Here is an 18,512-nt window from a genome sequence, read left to right as displayed (position 1 = left end):
TTGTGTTCAATGTAATAAGAATGAACATTGTAAAACCTTTCCAATTGTTACACATATACACTTGATTGTATTGTATCATTCAATTTGTGAACCCAATAAAAATAAAATAAAAAAAAGAATTAGCGAGAGACTATTGGGCTTTCCAACTGGAACCCGTGCCTTTTGGTCTCTTGCCAAAGCTGTCAAAGGCAACTTCTGTCAGTCTTCACTCCCATTATTGGGCGAACCTGAAGGAACCCTGGCATATTCTGCGAGAGAGAAAGCGAAACTTCTCTGCACTCTTTTCGCGTCGAACTCAACTCTTGACGATGAGGGGATGGCACCGCCGAACATTTCTAGGTGCTCGCACACGATGCGTGATGTACGCTTCGACGTCAAGACGTCCAGAAGACGTGTGCTCCTAAATTGACTTTAGTTCTAACGCGTTTATTCTCACTTTCTTACACCACTGGTATAGTACCGTCTTCGTGGAAAGTAGCAATTGTGCACCCTATCCCAAAAAAGGGTCACCGCACACATCCATCTAACTACCGGCCAATTGCCATTACCTCCTTGCTGTCTAAGGTGATGGAGCGGGTTATTAACAATCAGCTCCTTGGTTACCTGGAAGATTGCTAGCTAATTAGCGACCGACAATACGGATTTAGTCGTGGTCGCAGCGCTGGTGACCTTCTAGTGTACCTAGCACACAGCTTGGCAACCGCCATTGAGAGCAAGGCCGAAATATTTATTTCAATTCGGAGCGAAGGCCTTTGATCGGGTCTGGCATAAAGCTCTTTTAGCATAGCAACCATTATACGGTTTCCCGGAGGGAATATGCAATTGGATAACCAGTTTTCTTAATGGGCGTAGCATCATGGTCGCTGTTGACGGAGTATACTCGGAAACCATGCCTATTAACGCTGGAGTTCCTCAAGGCTCAGTGCTCTCACCCACGCTGTTTACTCTGCATATTGACGATTTTTTGCAAACCAGCAATACCCCGTTGCTATGCAGATGACAGTACGTGTGATACATTCTACACTGGCCGAGCTAATATCCAATTTAACCCCTCGAAGACACAAATTTGCGCGTTCACCGCTAAGAAGACCCCCTTTTTTGTAGCGCCTTGTTTCCAGAACACATCGCTAAATATTCCTAAAAGTATTGGGATCCTTGGGGGTTGACATTACGAACGAGGTTCAATTCCAGGGTCATTTGGAGAGCAAGGCTAATCTGGCTGCAGAAAAGATCGGGGTTCTGAACAAGGCGGGCCGGTACTTCACATCGGGACATCGACTACTGCTCTATAAGGCTCAAGTCCATTCCCATGTGGAGTATTGCTCGCACCTTTGGGCAGGTGCCCCTCAATACCAACTCCACCCATTTGACTCCATCCAACGCCGGGCAATTCGCATTGTCGACGATCCCAAACTCACGGACGGTTTAGATCCTTTAAGCAAAGAGACGTTGGCTCTCTGTGTGTTTTTTACCGTCTGTACAACGGTGAGTGTTCTGACGAACTATTTGATATGGTGCCGCCGTCACGTTTTTACCTATCGTACCATTCGCCGAAGGACTAAGTTCCATCCGCACCATTTGGATACATGGTTTGCGACCAATATGCGAGCTTCACGCGCATTCTTTCCGCGTACATGCAAACTGTGGAATGACCTTCTTCCTGAGGTTTTCCCTGAGCGCAATTATTTGGGGGTTTTCAAGCGGCGCGTGTATAGGCATCTTATTCCTAAAGGCCGGCAACGCACCTGCAACTCCTCTTGTGTTGCAGATGTCCATGGGCGACAGTAGCCATTTAACATCAGATGGCTTCGTCAGCCCGTTTGCCCCATTCAAAAAAAAAAATATATGAAAACAAATAACTAAATGAATAACTATGAGTAGCAATTACTATTGTTTAAAATAAGAACGTTCCTGTGTGGAGTCGGTCGACGTCTGCAGCCACTGCCCACACCTAAAGACGGAGTGCACGGACTGGGCGCAGGCCGTCCTGTCCTCCTGCAGGAACTGCCGAAGGGCGAAACTGGACAAGTTGGACCACAACGCCTTCAGCAGTGACTGCCAAGTTAGGAGTAAGTGGGACGAGCTAGCGCGGTCAAAAGTCGCGTACTCCTGAGGGCGCGATGGTCGGCGCGGTGGCGTGCCAAACAGTCTCCATTCCCTGGCGACACACGTGCGAGACACTCTGCGGGGGTCATGGCTTCGGAAGAAACCTGTATATTTTTTGCGAGACAAGACTCCAGCAGAGCAAGCGGGGAGTGCACGGCCACCGACTCCTGCACAGGATTTCGGCATTAGGTCACAGGGCAGCACTAGATAACAAAGGGTCTCAGACAGTCTGATCTGTATCCTTGCAATTCTTTGAGGCGGCAAATGCATAATGGTCCCTGATTCAGAAGGCAGGCAAATATGCTATTTCTATATGAATAGCATAGCATAAGGTTAGGATAAGAATAGAGTAAGGATATAAAAATAGGAATAGACTGTAAAACGAGTAAACGTTGAAGATCAAAAATGTAGTAGTTAATAAGTTTAATGAAGAGAAACGTATTAATAGTAGTATTATGTTAAAGTATATAGAATATCTCAATTGTACGTAAGTGTGATAGAATAAAGAAATATATCAATTTTAGTATTAGACTAGAATAAATAAAAATAAAAATAAAAAATAAGACCTTGTGAAAGTAGAGTGTTGAAGCATCAGGCTCAACGTCGCTTCAAGACGCGGTTGCTTTTATTTTTGGTAAGGCGTCAACCAAACGATAGTGACGGTGAACAAAAATTATTTAATTAATATATCGCTAGCTCTCCTCAAAGTAAGATCTCAGTCTTTTATTTCAATTTCCTTGGATTCCTGAATTTTTAAAACCCCCTGCACGCACATAGAGTAAGGCCCTTTTAATGCGTTAAGTATGTAATAAAAATTTGTGATTATAAAATAGAATATAGAAAATTGTAAGAATGATAATGAATATCATTAAGACAATATTTAGCAGTAATTATTAGAAATTAATGAAAAAAACAAATATTGTAAAACAAAAATTGTTAAAACCCAAATGTGCAAAATTATTTATCCAATAACATAAATAAGTAAGGTAGCCTATTAGGACTAAAAAGTATTGGGAACCCACCTGTGTGAGAAAGGCGATGAATGAGAGAAAGAACAAGTATGCAGCATGGAAGTGCGAGAGGCATGAAAGCGAGAACTGGTATGAAAGAGTAGCTAGCAAATACAGTCTCCGACCTCAATATCGGAGTATTAGAATAAAAAAAAAAATAAGAACGTGCTTTAGAATTAGTTTTAGAAGTAAAGCATGTTTATAATGTTCTTTAAATTTAAAGATAAATATTAGTATGTATATACATATGTATGTATGTATGTATAAATAGATATATCTAATACTATTAAACGAGAAATTCTTGTATATATATATATATATGTTTATATATATATATAGAATCTGAATCTCGGAAACGGCTCCAACGATTTTCATAAAATTTAATATATAGGAGGTTTCGGGGGAGATAAATCCATCTAGCTAGGATTCATTTTTAGAAAATGTCGTTTTATCCCTGTTTTTAGGGAGTGAAAAATATCGTTAGAATACGAAGGTAAATTTCGCATCTGTCAATTTAGTTGCAATAGCTCGGTGGGAAATCGGCCGATCGGTATCAACCGAGAAGATCACGGTACAAATCCCCATGTCCCTGATCAATTATTTTTTCTTTTTCTTTTTCTAATTGCTCTCGTTATTTTTTATTCAAATAGGCTGATCATATTTTTATTATTATGTCGGTAAAATCGAAAAATATTATTCATATTTTATCATTATTATTTTTTAATTATTTTTTATTTTTGATTTTTTATATTTATTTATATTTTTTATTATTGTCGGTAAAAAAAAATACTATTCATATTTTATAAATATGTAATTCGTATTTAAATATGATTTTCAAAAAAAAAAAAAACACGATTTGTTGGAGCGCCTATCAGTTTTTGTGAAGCAATTAGTCTCAATCTTGTAATTGTCTAATTTGTATCAATTTTTAATTTATCGTTATTTTTAATTTTTATTTTGTGTTAATTCATTATTAATAATTGTGTTTGCCGCCTATTTTTTTTTATTTAAATAGGCTGATCATATTTTTATTATTATGTCGGTAAAATCGAAAAATATTATTCATATTTTATCACTATTATTTTTTAATTATTTTTTTATTTTTGATTTTTTATATTTATTTATATTTTTTATTATTGTCGGTAAAAAAAAAAATACTATTCATATTTTATAAATATGTAATTCGTATTTAAATATGATTTTCAAAAAAAAAAAAAAATACGATTTGTTGGAGCGCCTATCAGTTTTTTTTTTTTTTTTTTTGTGAAGCAATTAGTCTCAATCTTGTAATTGTCCAATTTGTAACAATTTTTAATTTATCGTTATTTTTTTTAATTTTTATTTTGTGTTAATTCATTATTAATAATTGTGTTTGCAGGCAAACGAAAAAAAAAACCGAATTCAGTTATATCGACAAGTAATACAACGTAGGTATACGAAAAAATAGTCAAGAAATACGCATTATCAAAGATTACTCTAAAAGTTGTAATCAGATCTCGATGAAATATGACCACATGATAAACATCGGCTTTCGATTAAGTTAAAAATCATTAAAATCAGTACACCCAGTAGTATGTTAAGTATTATGTAGTTGATGTAAAGTTGTGCGGATTTTCGAGAGTTTCCCTCGATTTCTCTAGGATCCCATCATCAGATCCTGGTTTCCTTACCATACCACACCAGGGATATCTTCTTTCCACCAAAAAGGAATTATCAAAATCTTTTCATAAACGACGAAGTTATCCCCGAACATACATTAAAATATATATATACTAGCGACCCGCTCCAGCTTCGCACGGGTATAAAATATAATTATAGCCTACGTCATTCACTGAAAAAATGATTAAAATCGATCCAGTACTTTTGATTTATTCATTACTGCCCGTGGCCCACGCACGCGTTAACTTTAGAGTAAAAGCCGGCCGGTACCGCCGCAAACGCTACATACCGCAATTTTTAAATCCGTAATATCTTCGAAAATATTCATTTAAATCATATGCTGTAAAGGGACATATATAGGGACATATATATCTATATTAAATCAGCAATGTATTTAAGGTATTTAATTAGATAAGGATTAATGCTGTATTGGTTAAAATCGCATTGAAAATTAGCCATTATTTGTCGTAAAAAGTAAATGACAAAAAAATGTTATTGTGGGATATCCATAAGAGATAGACATATACCCTAGCGGAGTTTTCTGTAGACCTTTTCAACGAGTACAATACTTAGTACATTATTTTGATAAACCTCGTAGGGTTCAGGCTGCGTTTGCGATGTAAGCGGAAAAAATGTAATTATTTACGACATCACATTAGAAACCTCAAAAATAACAGTATTTCTCCACTATTTAATGGATGTTATTATACATATAAACCTTCCTCTTCAATCACCTTATCTAATAAAAAAAAACCGCATCAAAATCCGTTGCATAGTTTTAAAGATTTAAGCATACATAGGGACATAGGGACAGAGAAAGCGACTTTGTTTTATACTATGTAGTGAGATATATGTCGGACCTTCGGTGCAACAAAGTCAAAACAGCTCATTTCTTAATTTTACAGGAGAGGACTTTTAACTTTTTTTTCGCTTTTACTTCCTCATTTCTGGATTGCTATTTATAGTAGGTTTGAAATCTTTATAAAATAAATAGTTTACTTTCTTTGCTATAGTTTAAAAATCTTATATTAAATTATCAAAAAGTCCTAATAAAAGACATAACAAAAAAAGTAGTAACAGAGAAAGCGACTTTGTTTTATACTATGTAGTGATATATATATATCTCGTACCTTCGGTGCAACAAAGTCACGACAGCTCATTTCTTAATTTTACAGGAGAGGACTTTTAATTATTTTTTTTTTCGCTTTTACTTCCTCATTTCTGGATTACTACTTATAGTAGGTTTGAAATGTTTATAAAATTAATAGTTTACTTTTTTGGTGGCTATGGCTAAAAGACATAACAAAAAAGTGTCCTGAATTGTGACTTTGTTACACCGAAGGTGCGATATATATATATTGAGTTTCCTTCAGCCGAATTGAGTAACCTCCTCCTTTTTTTAAGTCGGTTAAAAAAGACTTCATCCAAACCGGCAGCGAATCATTTTAACTCTCTCTTCTACTAATCCTTCACGATTTACTAAAAATACTGAGCTGAGCTTGGTCACCCAGGTACTATTATATTAACAGCATATGTATTATTTAACAGATTTTTTTTTGTCTTTTGGTTTTATTCTTTTTGTTCTCTCGCACTTCTGTACCCCTCGATAACACCAGTATTTACTCCCGTGGGTAAACTAGTAGAAATTTCTTTTAGAGATAAATAATAATAATAATAATAAAAAAACGCTTCACACTCAACGGCGCCCAGTAGGATTTTCTCCTGTGTCGGGGGTCTGGAAAAATAGACAAACACAACGCCCAGACCATGAGAAACATCTATATAGCCGATACAAATGTCTATCCTGAGTGGAATTGAATCCGCGACCGTCAGCGTAACAGCCAGTGCTATGACCGCTGCAGCAACGCGTCGTTATAAGTTCGCCCTTGCCAACTGCCATTATACTAATATTTTGTGTGTTTTTAAATACAATAAAGAGTATACATTAATTATAAGTATTAAAATATTTAGTTATAGCTATACCTATATACCTATTCTAATAAAACCACACTATATCAAAAGGCATTTAAAAGTTTATAGAAAGAAGCAATTAATCGACATGTATAAATAATACATGAACCATGACAATAACCGCTCTACATTCGACAATTATGTAAATAAATTACCTGAAAGGTTTTGGCAACCATTTGATCCAACATTTGTTTGCACGCAAACGGAAAGCCGATCTCTTGCGATATGTATGACATATACCATGAAGAAACTAACTTTTTTTCCAATACAGAAGTTATCACACTGAGTTCATTCGTATCATATTCTTTATTATTATCCTTTTCATCACTCTTTGGTACTTGCGGCAAGACTTTGAAAAAAGAGCTTAAAAACGGATACTTCTTTACGAGATTTTCTAAATCGTATTTCAAAGGCTTGTTTAGATGTAGTAACCATTGTATACATTTAAAACTACCGAATACAGAAAGGATAAATAATATTAAAAGATAACTTATGAACCAAATTCCAGTGATTGGTGATATATTCGTGACGTAGTTTAATGAGATACATATGACGGTGCCAATACACGATATTATTGTTACAGTTTCAAGTAGATTCCTTTTTAACAACATTTTTTATAATATTTTTGAAACATTTCACTCGATCTATATAGATTTGTTTTGACGTTCCAGTTTTCTAGTAGACGTCTAATGTCAAATTGCCAGGCAAACAAAATTCGGATAGGCTTATCGATAATTTGAAACACTGAAACTGAATCAATTAACAAGACTAATTTGATCAAATAAAATAAATGCAGAGAGTACGTATTAAAAACAAATTACTTGTAACCTTTATTTAATTGAGCCAACAACCATCACGTAATAATCTAATATATTTTACCTTACGTATTAAATTGACTTTTACCATGTTGATAAAGTTCTCATTTTATAACTTGTCGATATATTGATATCAATTGATTTTACCTGAGAAATATCTAATATATAGAATTCTCGTGGCGTGATGTTTATAGTTAAACTTCTCCGAAACGGCTTGACCGATTCTCATGAAATTTTGTGTGCATATTGGGTAGGTCTGAGAATCGAACAACATCTATTTTTCATCCCCCTAAATGTTAAGGGTAGTCCACCCCTAAATTTATTTTTTTATTTTTAGATAAATTATTTATTTTTATTATATTATGATTTGGCGTTGAAAAATACATACAACCCTAAATTTTCACCCTTCTACCACCAACCACTATTTTTAAATAGCGTTTAGCGGCAAGACAACGTTTGCGAGCTGGTGATGTACAAAAAAATATATACTCATAATATTTATATTATAATACGTACGATAGTTTAAAGTAGTGCTATAATTGAATTAAAGTTTGAAATATAATATTATTAGAGAAATTACAAAAGACATTAAAAAACATGACTAAATTGAATTTTTTCCATTTAAATCGATGTATCGAAGTTATCGAACTGAATCGAACAGTGTAAAAAATGTCAAGTTTTATGTGTCATCGTGTGTCACCGTGTCACGTCACTTTCATCCAACACGACTTGTATTTGCTCTTTAAATATTTTTCAATATGTAAGTTATTTATGAGGAAACTAAAGCTAATTAAAATATGCTGATATAAATATATGTTATTTTGTGATAAAATTATAACGTTTAACTTATTTTTAGGTCAAAAGTGACTTTCAAGATCACGCTGACTTCGGATCCTAAACTTCCCTTTAAAGTGTAAGCAGAATTGATTTTATTTTATATATGACATTACAAGAGCGTAACTTCAACGTAGAAGACAATGTTTAATTTCTAATTCTTCATATTTTTTTGCTATAAGAAGATGAAAATTATTCTTATTCGGCAGATGCTGAGAAATCGTGGGCTCTACGTTGAAGTTACGTTTTAGTGGGTTCCTCGTCATGGAGATGGAAACAATTGTAGTGCGTCAATTTCTAATATTTTTCCAAGACTTCATTCATTTGTGTCAAAAACGAAATTGGCCAAATAATGATACAACACCAGAGGAAATTCGGAATGCGTTTTTGATGGCTCAGCACATAGAAAAATGCTTAGATAAATTCCAAAAACGGTTGCTTATTGACGATTTTTTGTCTTTATTAAATAATAAACAAAACACATCAAGTTTGTTCCTAAAAAATTGTTTATCTGACCCACCAAAATACATTTTAAAGAAAATAATTAATTCCTCAGCGAATATCAGTCTAGTTGATGTAGGATTCACGATATTTCTAGAATTATACTCCGAGCAGAAATTAGAAGTATGTTTATCTGATTTAATGTTAGAAGCAGCATCAAAGGAGACTCTTTTAAAATGTTTAAAGATTGATGTACCTAAAGAGTTTGTATTAGAATTTAAGAGTAATTTCCTGCTTTCTGAAGTCAAAGATAAGAATAAAACCACTAAAGTAATTGAGGATATGTTAAGTAAATGTACAAAGGACGACATGGAATTACTAGTACAATGTATTTTATGTAAAGACTTAAAGTATGACGAAGCTGTTGATATACTAACTCAGGCGTTTGTCAGTTATATGAACGGAAAAACAGTTTCGAGAAAAACTTGTTGGAAGTTCTTCTTTGATACAGATGAGGAAAAATTTTTGCAAGTGTGCTTAAATCGTAGTGATATTTTTAAAGTAGTGGCTACAGCTTTAGTCGACGTCGGCGAGTGTCTCCGGAATGAAATGTCTCTGGAACATTTTTATATTGAACTAACATATTCTGAGTTTCTAAAAATAGTGCAAATGATTTGCAAAAATGACAATTTAAAATTGGAATTTCTAGATATTGTAGCAGAAAAAAATGTTGATTTTGAATTCTGGACTGGCTTAATGCCTTGATGTAGAGCATTTGTTAAATTTGATGAATTCTTTAATTAATTTATACAGACAGTAGCATTTGTTAATTTTTTATTAATTTTTACAGACAATAAAAAAATACTTTCGTGATTGTTTTTTTTTTTGGCTCTAATCCTTCTCCTACATGGGGAAAGAGGCCTATGCCCAGTAGTGGAATATAACAGGCTGAAGCGTTTTATACTTAGACCTCTGAATTAATTTACTTTGTCACTTTATGGGAATAAGCCTAGATTACGAAAATATAATTATAAATCATAATTTATTACATCAATTGCAGAGACTATATTGCAAAAACCTTTTAAAAAATTACATCAAGTCGGATCTAAATTTACTGGGGTATAGATACTTACTTCACTGAGATATGGCAGAGCAGAAAATATTCTGCTCAAAATCTAGAACAGACTGACTAGGGACCTCGACCTTACATATCACAGTTAAATAATACTGCTTTCAAGCAGTGTTGTCTCTGTGTTGAATAAGGTGACCAAAGTTCCTGGAGGGATTGGGGGTAGGGTCGGCAACGCGCTTGCGATGATTCTAGTGTTGCAGGTGTCTACGGTAATTGCTTTACCATCAGGTGAGCCGTAAGCTTGTTTGCCGACCTAGTTGTATAAAAAAAGACAATATTTCTTATGGATCAGCAAATAATTTCCCAACGTACCCATATTAATATGTTTATTTTTGTAAATATGGAAACAGACTTAGCGTGCCAGAAGCGACCCCTTTCACGGCGGTGTTAAAGTTCGCAGCGGAGGAGTTCCGCGTGGACCCCTCCACCAGCGCCATCATCACTGACGACGGGATCGGCATCAATCCACAGCAAACAGCAGGTATAAATTAAAGCAATTAACTAAGATAAAAGTTGTTAAGCTTTCATGGTCACAGGTATGTTTATATCAAAGATCTGTGGGATTGGTTGTGACGTATCTCCTGAGGAGAGTCTTATTCCGGTATGGCATGGCAGGATATTTTCTGCTCAAAATCTAGAGCAGCCCGACTGGGGAAGTACAAAAGATCACGGCTAACTAATACTGCTTTTAAGAAGTGTTGTGATCCTGTGGTGGGAAAGGTGTTCCTGGGGAGGGTCGGGGTAGGATCGGAAACACGCTTGCAATGCTTTTAGCGTTGCAGGCGTCTAGACTACGCTAATCGCCATCAAGTGAGCTGTACGCTTGTTTGCCGACCCAGTCACTACGACACAGTCTATGGTCACTGTCCAATAACTATCGACTATCTGAACCAAAAATATTAATTACGGTAAATTCTTAAAATTAGTTTACTAAGACCCTTTCTTCGTCAAAGTACAGGTAATGCCATTTTATTAGCACCCGAAACGTGTGCATGTTTATTTTATAAGGTTTTAGGCAGTGCAATGTTATCTATAGCCGGAACTAACGGTTTTACTCGTGCAACTTAATTATCGAGTTTTTTTTTCAGGAAATGTGTTCCTGAAGCATGGCTCCGAGCTGCGATTAATTCCCAGAGATCGAGTCGGAGGCGCCTTTACATAGACCAATAAATGCGTACATTCCTCTTAATGTGTATTATACGGTATTAGGTACAACTCTCAAATAAAAAAATCACTAAGGATGGCTGCGTTCACAAATTTATTTAAAAAATTTTTTTTCGATTTCATTGGATTATCAAAAATAAAAAAAGACAGTTGTATCAAATACCCGGCTTGTTATGATAATTTAAGAATAATTTTATATACATGAATTATATATTTTACGTTGTGAATACTTTTTTTTTCATAAAATATAAAAACAAGATAAACTTTGGTAAAATTTATTTCGTTACATTATTTAAGCTTAAAACTAATGGAAACTTGTAAATATTGCAAAACACTTTCCTAGTTAGTCCAATCTTATTAAAGGCTCAGTCGCTCTTAGGAATGCTTTTTCAAACTCTTTCTCAGAGAAACGATCCACAGAAGCTCTGAAAAGAAAAAATATATAAAATATAAGACTAGAATTAATAAAGACATATTTTTTCTGTTATAGAATGATAACTTCATATAAACTGACAAAATTTTATTTATAAGAAATTTATTTGACAGTCAATAACATAATTATAATATGGTATCCATTATTGTTTTTTTTTTTTTTTTTTTGAAGTGAATAATCTATGGCGTGATAAATATTTTCATTTCAATAAACTCACCTAGCAGCTTCTATAATCCGTTTTTTCTCGTCTGAGGGTAGAGCGATAACTTCAAGTATAGCACGCGCGTACTCATCCGGTTCAGATGCTAGGAAACCGGTTCTAGAACCTTCCGACGTTTCTATAATATCCGCTAGAGGGCCACCGGAGCGATGAGCGATTGTTATCAGACCCGCCGCCATACATTCCACTACACCTGGAGAATGTTTATAGGGTTACATAAGAAAAATATCGTTATGTAATAAATGTACTACATTTTACATACAAAATCAAAAACAGCTTTATTCAAATAAGCTCCAAGAGCACTTTCGAATCGTTAATTTACAAATATATTATAATATATAACTTTAAAAATAAATTATTATATTTGTAGAAGTAAAGCTACCACCGATTCGGAATGTAGATTCTGCAGAGAAGAATCGGCAAGAAACTCCGCAGTTACTCTTTTGAAAATAATACATAAACTGTGTTTTAGTACAAAATTAGAAATATGTTGCATGAAATACAGCGTCACTAAGTCCACACATCTTTATCAACTATGTAATCCTGCATTGAGTAATAAGCTTTATCTATTAATTTTTTTTAATTAAAATTTTTAAATTTATGTGTTTGTAGGATTTTATTATACATGTAAATACCATAACCCAGAAAGGAGACGTTTACTTTGCGCAGTCGGAAACTTGGGAGTTACAATTTTGTTATTCCTTCTCATGTTTACAATGCGATTATTACTATTATTTCAAAACAATCATTTGACATTTTATGATTTAAATGTATGTGTTTCTCTTATATCTCTCATAGATCCTTTATTGAAATGGACTTCTATAAATCAGGCAGGTGAGGTTAGGTGATTTAAATATTCTAGAATTGTTTTTTTAATGCACTCTTTAATTATTTTGTCATACCAGTGTTGCAAGCTTAACTGTGATTTTGTGGAATAAATAGTATATGCTACATGACTTCTTGGCCATACGTTACTACACAAAGAACGCTAGAGATCACTCAGAGGACTGAAGTGGTGCAGTAGAGTAAAATTGTAGTACTGTAACAATACAGTACAGTAGGCAGTACAGTAATGCAGCAGTACAGCAGTACAGTAGTGCAGCAGTACAGCAGTACAGAAGCGCAGTAGTACAGCAGTGCCACAGTACAGTAGTACAGCAGCACAGAAGCGCAGTAGTACAGCAGTGCCACAGGACAGTAGTACAGCAGTACAGCAGCGCAGTAGTACAGCAGTGCCACAGTACAGTAGTACAGCAGCACAGAAGCGCAGTAGTACAGCAGTGCCACAGGACAGTAGTACAGCAGTACAGCAGTGCCAAAGGACAGTAGTACAGCAGTACAGAAGCGCAGTAGTACAGCAGTGCCGCACTACAGTAGTACAGCAGTGCAGAAGCGCAGTAGTACAGCAGCGCCACAGTGCAGTAGTACAGCAGTGCAGCAGCGCCCACCGATGCCGAAGTGCTCGTTCCACATGGCGTGCAGCGCCAGCGCGCTGGACTGGTACAGCTGCAGCAGCTGCGCGTACGGCGCGTTCACCAGGAAGCTCACGCTGTTCTCCAGCGCCAGGTGCTTGGCCAGGTCTCGCAGGTGTTTCACTCGCTCTTCGTCTGCGGCGTTCCGGCAAGACCCCACCAGCACCAACTTAATCTGGAGACCACGTGCTTTTGTATCTCTTATGATGATCTAGCTTTGATATTACATCTTAAGCTTTAACATTAACTACAAATTATTTATCAAAAACGAAAATCATTTCTATTTTTCGATTTGATTAATTCAAAAATCTCAATACAGCTATGTAGACGAAGGGGGGAAATTTGAGATGGATGTAACAAATCTTTGGTCTGTTCCCATCCCTTGTCACACAATGTCACACGTCAACCATCTACACCCCTTGGCGTGTGAAGTAATTTATGGATAGCCCCTACAACCGTTCGTGCGAATAGTAAGTCACTCGAAAACAGCAACCTTGAGTGAGAATTAAAACATACTCATTATTTTATCCAAATCCTAGTGGTATTAGAAAAAGTAAATTACTGATTATTGACTGAAGTCAAACTTCGTAAAAACGTAACTCTCTCCCATTCTATCTTCACTAACTTATATCTCCCTCACAATTTCCGTTCGCCTCGCCCGATCAGACTTTTCGTAACGCTCTCGTCACGTATTCACCAGCTTACACCCCAAGTCAAACATGCGTAAAGAAGTTAAACTTCCAAAATTCACCTTATTCCATAATAGCTCATTCTTGATGAGTAAGTTTCGCAGTTCGTACATGGCCTGCAGCATGAGAGGATGATCCTTCTCTGGACGGAACTGCGCCACCGACAGTATACGTATGGGGTCCGAGTCCTTTACTAAAGACCGAAGCTTCTTCAATTCTGTCACCTTGGAAACATTATGAATGTACACATATTACAACTACTACACTTTAAATTGTGTGGTCTATGTGGGCGAAGACGCGAAGAACAGCTTATATTAAATACAATTAGAATTACACAATACTATTTATTCAATTACTTTGATATATCATAATTATACAAATGTGTAAGTTTCCTCCTTGTGATACACTAAATTTACTATGTTAATGAAAAATACAGTCATTATTTTTGTAACATACACTTTATGAAGTGAAACTTCTTTAAGCGCATGGGGTTTACATTTTTTACGGATTAAACGTCACGAAGATGTGCGACGTTTTGATATGCAACGTTTTTTTTTTATGATACCGTCTACGTCCGTTACAGGTGTCACCCACCTCGTGTCCCGCTTCACCTTCATCATTACAGCCTATACAGTCCACTGCTGGACAACGACCTCCACGAGTTTACGCCAAAAATACCTTTTCACCTTAGTTTTCAATTATTATTATTTTTCAATTAGTTTGCCAAAGAAGTTGCACTTCTGATATGTGTACTTTTATACGCACGCATTTTTTTTTAGAACAAGAATAGAAAATAATATTTGCAACAACAAATTAACCACGACATTCAAATTTGAAGTTCATTAAAAAAATTGGATGATTAACAAAATCACATACATTTTTCCATTATTTTGACAACTTTAATGCTGTTTAAAGACAAATTACCTCGCACGGCGGATAGACCCGATGGGTATTGAGTGGTATTTTCCATAGCTCATTTATATGGTCTTCCGTCCATGTTCCGTTTACCATGACTATGTCAGCGCAGCGACCCACCACACCGTACAACTGGTAACATATTAAAAAATTAAATCAAAGATCACTACTCGGAAGTAAAAGGAAACAATTGGAATTTTTTTAAAAGATTTGACTTCACTTACGTCAACAAATAATACGACATATTTATGGATAACTCGAAAAATACTGGTCATATTAATCAAATTTAAATGACACACATTTGCATGCACCAGCATTTAATAAAAAAATAAAAGTGTCAAAGTGTGTCAGCTCCGACGCACGACTGGAGTTTACTCCTTCAGATCGACGTGTAAATAGATACAAAAGAGGCTTACGTAGTCTAAGAAAAAGATTAATACCATATCAAATGGTAAATAAACTAATCAAATAGCGTCATCATCGTTACGAGAAACGTAACGAGGTCATTCGTTCAGTAAATTTTCCTCCTCATATGTTTCCTACTGGGGGCCTTATACGAAAATCGATTCTTAAGGGAGTAAACTCCCATTAACTCCAACAACATTCACAATTCACTTACCCAGCCAAACACCTTATAATACAGTAGCTTACACCACGTCAATAAGGGATTACGAGCTATTGCACTGCTGTTGTTATAGCTCGTCAGCCTGTGTTTTACACGTCTCATCATAGCGGAGGTTATTATGGGGTAGTGGGTGTAACAACCCACGGGGCACTGAGCTAGGTAGCGGAATATTGGGTAGGTGAATGCACAGCCCGTTGTGTCGATGTATATATCTGTGAAATTATATTAGGCTTTTACGTCTGCTAAAAAACAAATTACAAGGATTTTACATATTACTAGCGGACCCAGTAGATGTTGTCTAGCCCTGAATACAACTACCAAATTTGATTGCTGACATACTATAACAGTGCCACTTACCGGGTCAAATTGTGTTTTCAAACCATGCATCAACCCATAGAAATATATGGACAACAATTTTACCAAATCGGTTCAGCTGTTTAGGAGGAGTTCAGTGACAAATACACATAGAAGAAATATACATCTAAAGATATCAAAGCATAAACAGAACTGAAATTCTGCTAAATTACACAATAAGAGTAAATTATATTACTAACGACACGCGTTGGCGCAACGGTGACAACCATGGATTGTACCTGTTGCGCTGGCGGTTGTGGGTTCGATCCCGGCACATGACAGACATTTGTATTGGCCATACAGGTGTTTGCCGTGGTCTGGGTGTTTGTGCAATCCTTGTGGGTCTCCCCACCGTGCCTCGGAGAGCACGTTAAGCCGTCGGTCCCGGTTGTTATCATGTACACCTGATAGCGATCGTTACTCATAGTAGGGAATATATCCACCAACCCGCATTGGAGCAGCGTGGTGGATTAAGCTCTGATCCTTCTCCTACATAAGGAAAGAGGCCTATGCCCAGTAGTGGGATATTAGAGGCTGAAGCGTATATTACTAACATCATGGAGAGAGAAAAAAATAATAGAGATTATTTTTTTTTCTTTTTATATAATAGTTATGCCATCAAAATTCCAACTTCATAAAAGTTTGATTTAAATTTAAATTATGTAACTTAATTCTTATTTAATCAATAATATATTTTGTATGATTGTTCTAAGTATTTATAGCTAAAACAGCAATATATTCTTTAAAGATTTTTTTGAAGTAAAACTTCTTAACACACGCTTGACTTGGGGAGTAAGCTGGTCAATGCGTAACGAGAGCGTTACGAAAAAGTGTGATCGGACGAGGCGAACGGAAGTTGAGAAGGAGATATAAGTGAGATGGAGCTAAAGACGTTTTAATTCAATTATGAGGTATAAAGCACAATCTTTTTTTATGAAATATTCATACCTGGATTTAATTTCATAAAAGCTTCCATACCCAAAACCATTGACCCTATGCTTTGTAGGAGTAACGTAAAATATGGATACGTTTCAGCCTCAATGGTCTTCTTCAAGCTCAGTCTGACGAAGTTAATTCTCTCCGGTTCTACTTTAACATTGAACTGGTTTTGAACTTTGTTTATGATGGTCATAGGTTCTGCCGTTTCAACTGTGTAGATGTATATGTGAGAGTCCGGATACCTGTGATTGTAATAGAAATATTATTATTAAAATTTATTTTAAAATTACTGACAGACGATCTCAAATTTATTATTAATAATTAAATAAAACGATACTTGAGCAGGAAAGGATTAGTCCGCTTATTCTTTTCTTAAGTTTTCTTTATATACATTGTAGAAGGTTGTTACGGAATAATTGATTAAGATAATTGTGCTGAAAATGGAATATATCAGGAAACTTAACAATTTTTCACATTTAACGATTTGCAAGATATATGCTGTGTTGTTACTGCATTAATATAGCCACCCCCTCTCTTCCCGTGGGTGTCATAAGAGGCGACTAAGGGATAACACAGTTCCACTTATTAAGGACTACCTTGGAACTTAAAAAGCCGACCGATGGCGGGATAACCATCCAACTGCTGGCCTTGAAATACACACGCTGAAGATGACAGCAGCATCTTCGGTATGACAAAGCCAGTCCTGCAGTCACCAACCCGCCTGCCCAGTGTGGTGACTATGGGCAAAACACATGAGTTCACGCCATTTTTGACGTGAACTTGTGGAGGCCTATTTCTAGTAGTGGACTGGTAAAGGCTGATGTGATAAAGACATATAGGTCACACATGTTAATGTCAATGAATTCAATAACAATTTTTAAGTCTAAGGCAGTATTTTAACATATACTACAATTAAAAAAAAATGTATGTATGCAATTAACACATGTCAGAAGTGAAACTTCTGAAAAGTCATAGGAAGGTAGGCGATTTATTCTATCGACGATGATTACAGTCTCATGAAAAAGGTCATAGATGCCATGCAAAACGCATCGCTTATGCGTTTTCAGCAATAATATATTGTATCTCCCATACATTTATGTTCTTTTTTGATCGAGACGCATTTTTAATTCTAAGTAAGTTTCACTTCAATTAAAAAAACTACATACAATATCAAACCTTGTTAAAATAGCCCGTATTGCGACCCAGAGAACCCTCTCCCCACCTCCTCCAGCATTACAATAAGGGTGGAAGAAAGCAATATTAGCTCCATGCTTTTTCCTTCTTTGAAGCTTTCTTTCCTTTATCCTCATGTACCATGATGCAAATATGAAAGCACATGGTACGATAACAAATGCACCAAACAGCAATACGCCAAATAATATCATAGGAAGAACTATAACTAAGCTGAAATAGAATAAAAAAAGTGTTAGACCATAAAATAAATTAGTATAACAAAAAAAGTATACAATATCAAAATTTGTCTTATGTAGGTTTCAAAAGTAGTTGTAAGCGCTTCACACTCAATCGCTCCCAGTGGGATTATCTCCTGGATCCAGAAACACACAATTCACAAATGCCTAGATCACAATAAACATCTCATACAAATTTTTGCCATGTGGATAAAACCCGTGACCCGTGATTATTATTTAATTAAATACTTAAAGTAAATATGAAGTAATTACTGATTCGAATTGATAATATTATTATTCTATTAAACAAATATCTATTTTTGC

The 18,512-nt window shown here is 35.6% G+C and overlaps 2 protein-coding genes across 4 annotated transcripts; one reads left to right on the top strand and one right to left on the bottom strand.

The window, feature by feature from the left end:
* Nucleotides 1-8,136: 8,136 nt before the first annotated feature.
* Nucleotides 8,137-11,359, top strand: LOC123662936 (ubiquitin-fold modifier 1). Of its 3 annotated transcripts, none has more exons than XM_045597702.1 (4): nt 8,139-8,321; nt 8,418-8,474; nt 8,605-9,644; nt 9,682-9,709. In XM_045597702.1, exon 3 carries the CDS (start codon nt 8,660-8,662, stop codon nt 9,599-9,601), a length of 942 nt encoding a protein of 313 aa, XP_045453658.1. In that variant the 5' UTR covers nt 8,139-8,321; nt 8,418-8,474; nt 8,605-8,659; the 3' UTR covers nt 9,602-9,644; nt 9,682-9,709. The 3 variants fall into 3 exon arrangements, with proteins under 3 accessions (XP_045453659.1, XP_045453658.1, XP_045453660.1); XM_045597704.1 differs by lacking the exons at nt 8,605-9,644; nt 9,682-9,709 and adding exons at nt 10,319-10,449; nt 11,057-11,359 and having other exon boundaries at nt 8,217-8,321; XM_045597703.1 differs by lacking the exon at nt 9,682-9,709 and having other exon boundaries at nt 8,137-8,321; nt 8,605-9,652.
* A 34-nt stretch (nt 11,360-11,393) lies between these two features.
* LOC123662938 (GDP-Man:Man(3)GlcNAc(2)-PP-Dol alpha-1,2-mannosyltransferase) lies at nt 11,394-18,197 on the bottom strand. The gene is made up of 8 exons (XM_045597706.1): nt 17,956-18,197; nt 16,789-17,021; nt 15,481-15,698; nt 14,871-14,993; nt 14,009-14,170; nt 13,234-13,432; nt 11,783-11,978; nt 11,394-11,557 (listed from the first exon to the last, which is right to left on the bottom strand). The coding sequence occupies exons 1-8, from the start codon at nt 18,162-18,164 to the stop codon at nt 11,476-11,478; spliced, it is 1,422 nt and encodes a 473-aa protein (XP_045453662.1). The 5' UTR covers nt 18,165-18,197; the 3' UTR covers nt 11,394-11,475.
* Between the last annotated feature and the right edge of the window lie 315 nt (nt 18,198-18,512).

Source organism: Melitaea cinxia, chromosome 19 (genome assembly GCF_905220565.1).
Source record: "Melitaea cinxia chromosome 19, ilMelCinx1.1, whole genome shotgun sequence".
NCBI classification, from domain to species: domain Eukaryota; kingdom Metazoa; phylum Arthropoda; class Insecta; order Lepidoptera; family Nymphalidae; genus Melitaea; species Melitaea cinxia.
This window is presented reverse-complemented; position numbering and strand designations above follow the sequence as displayed.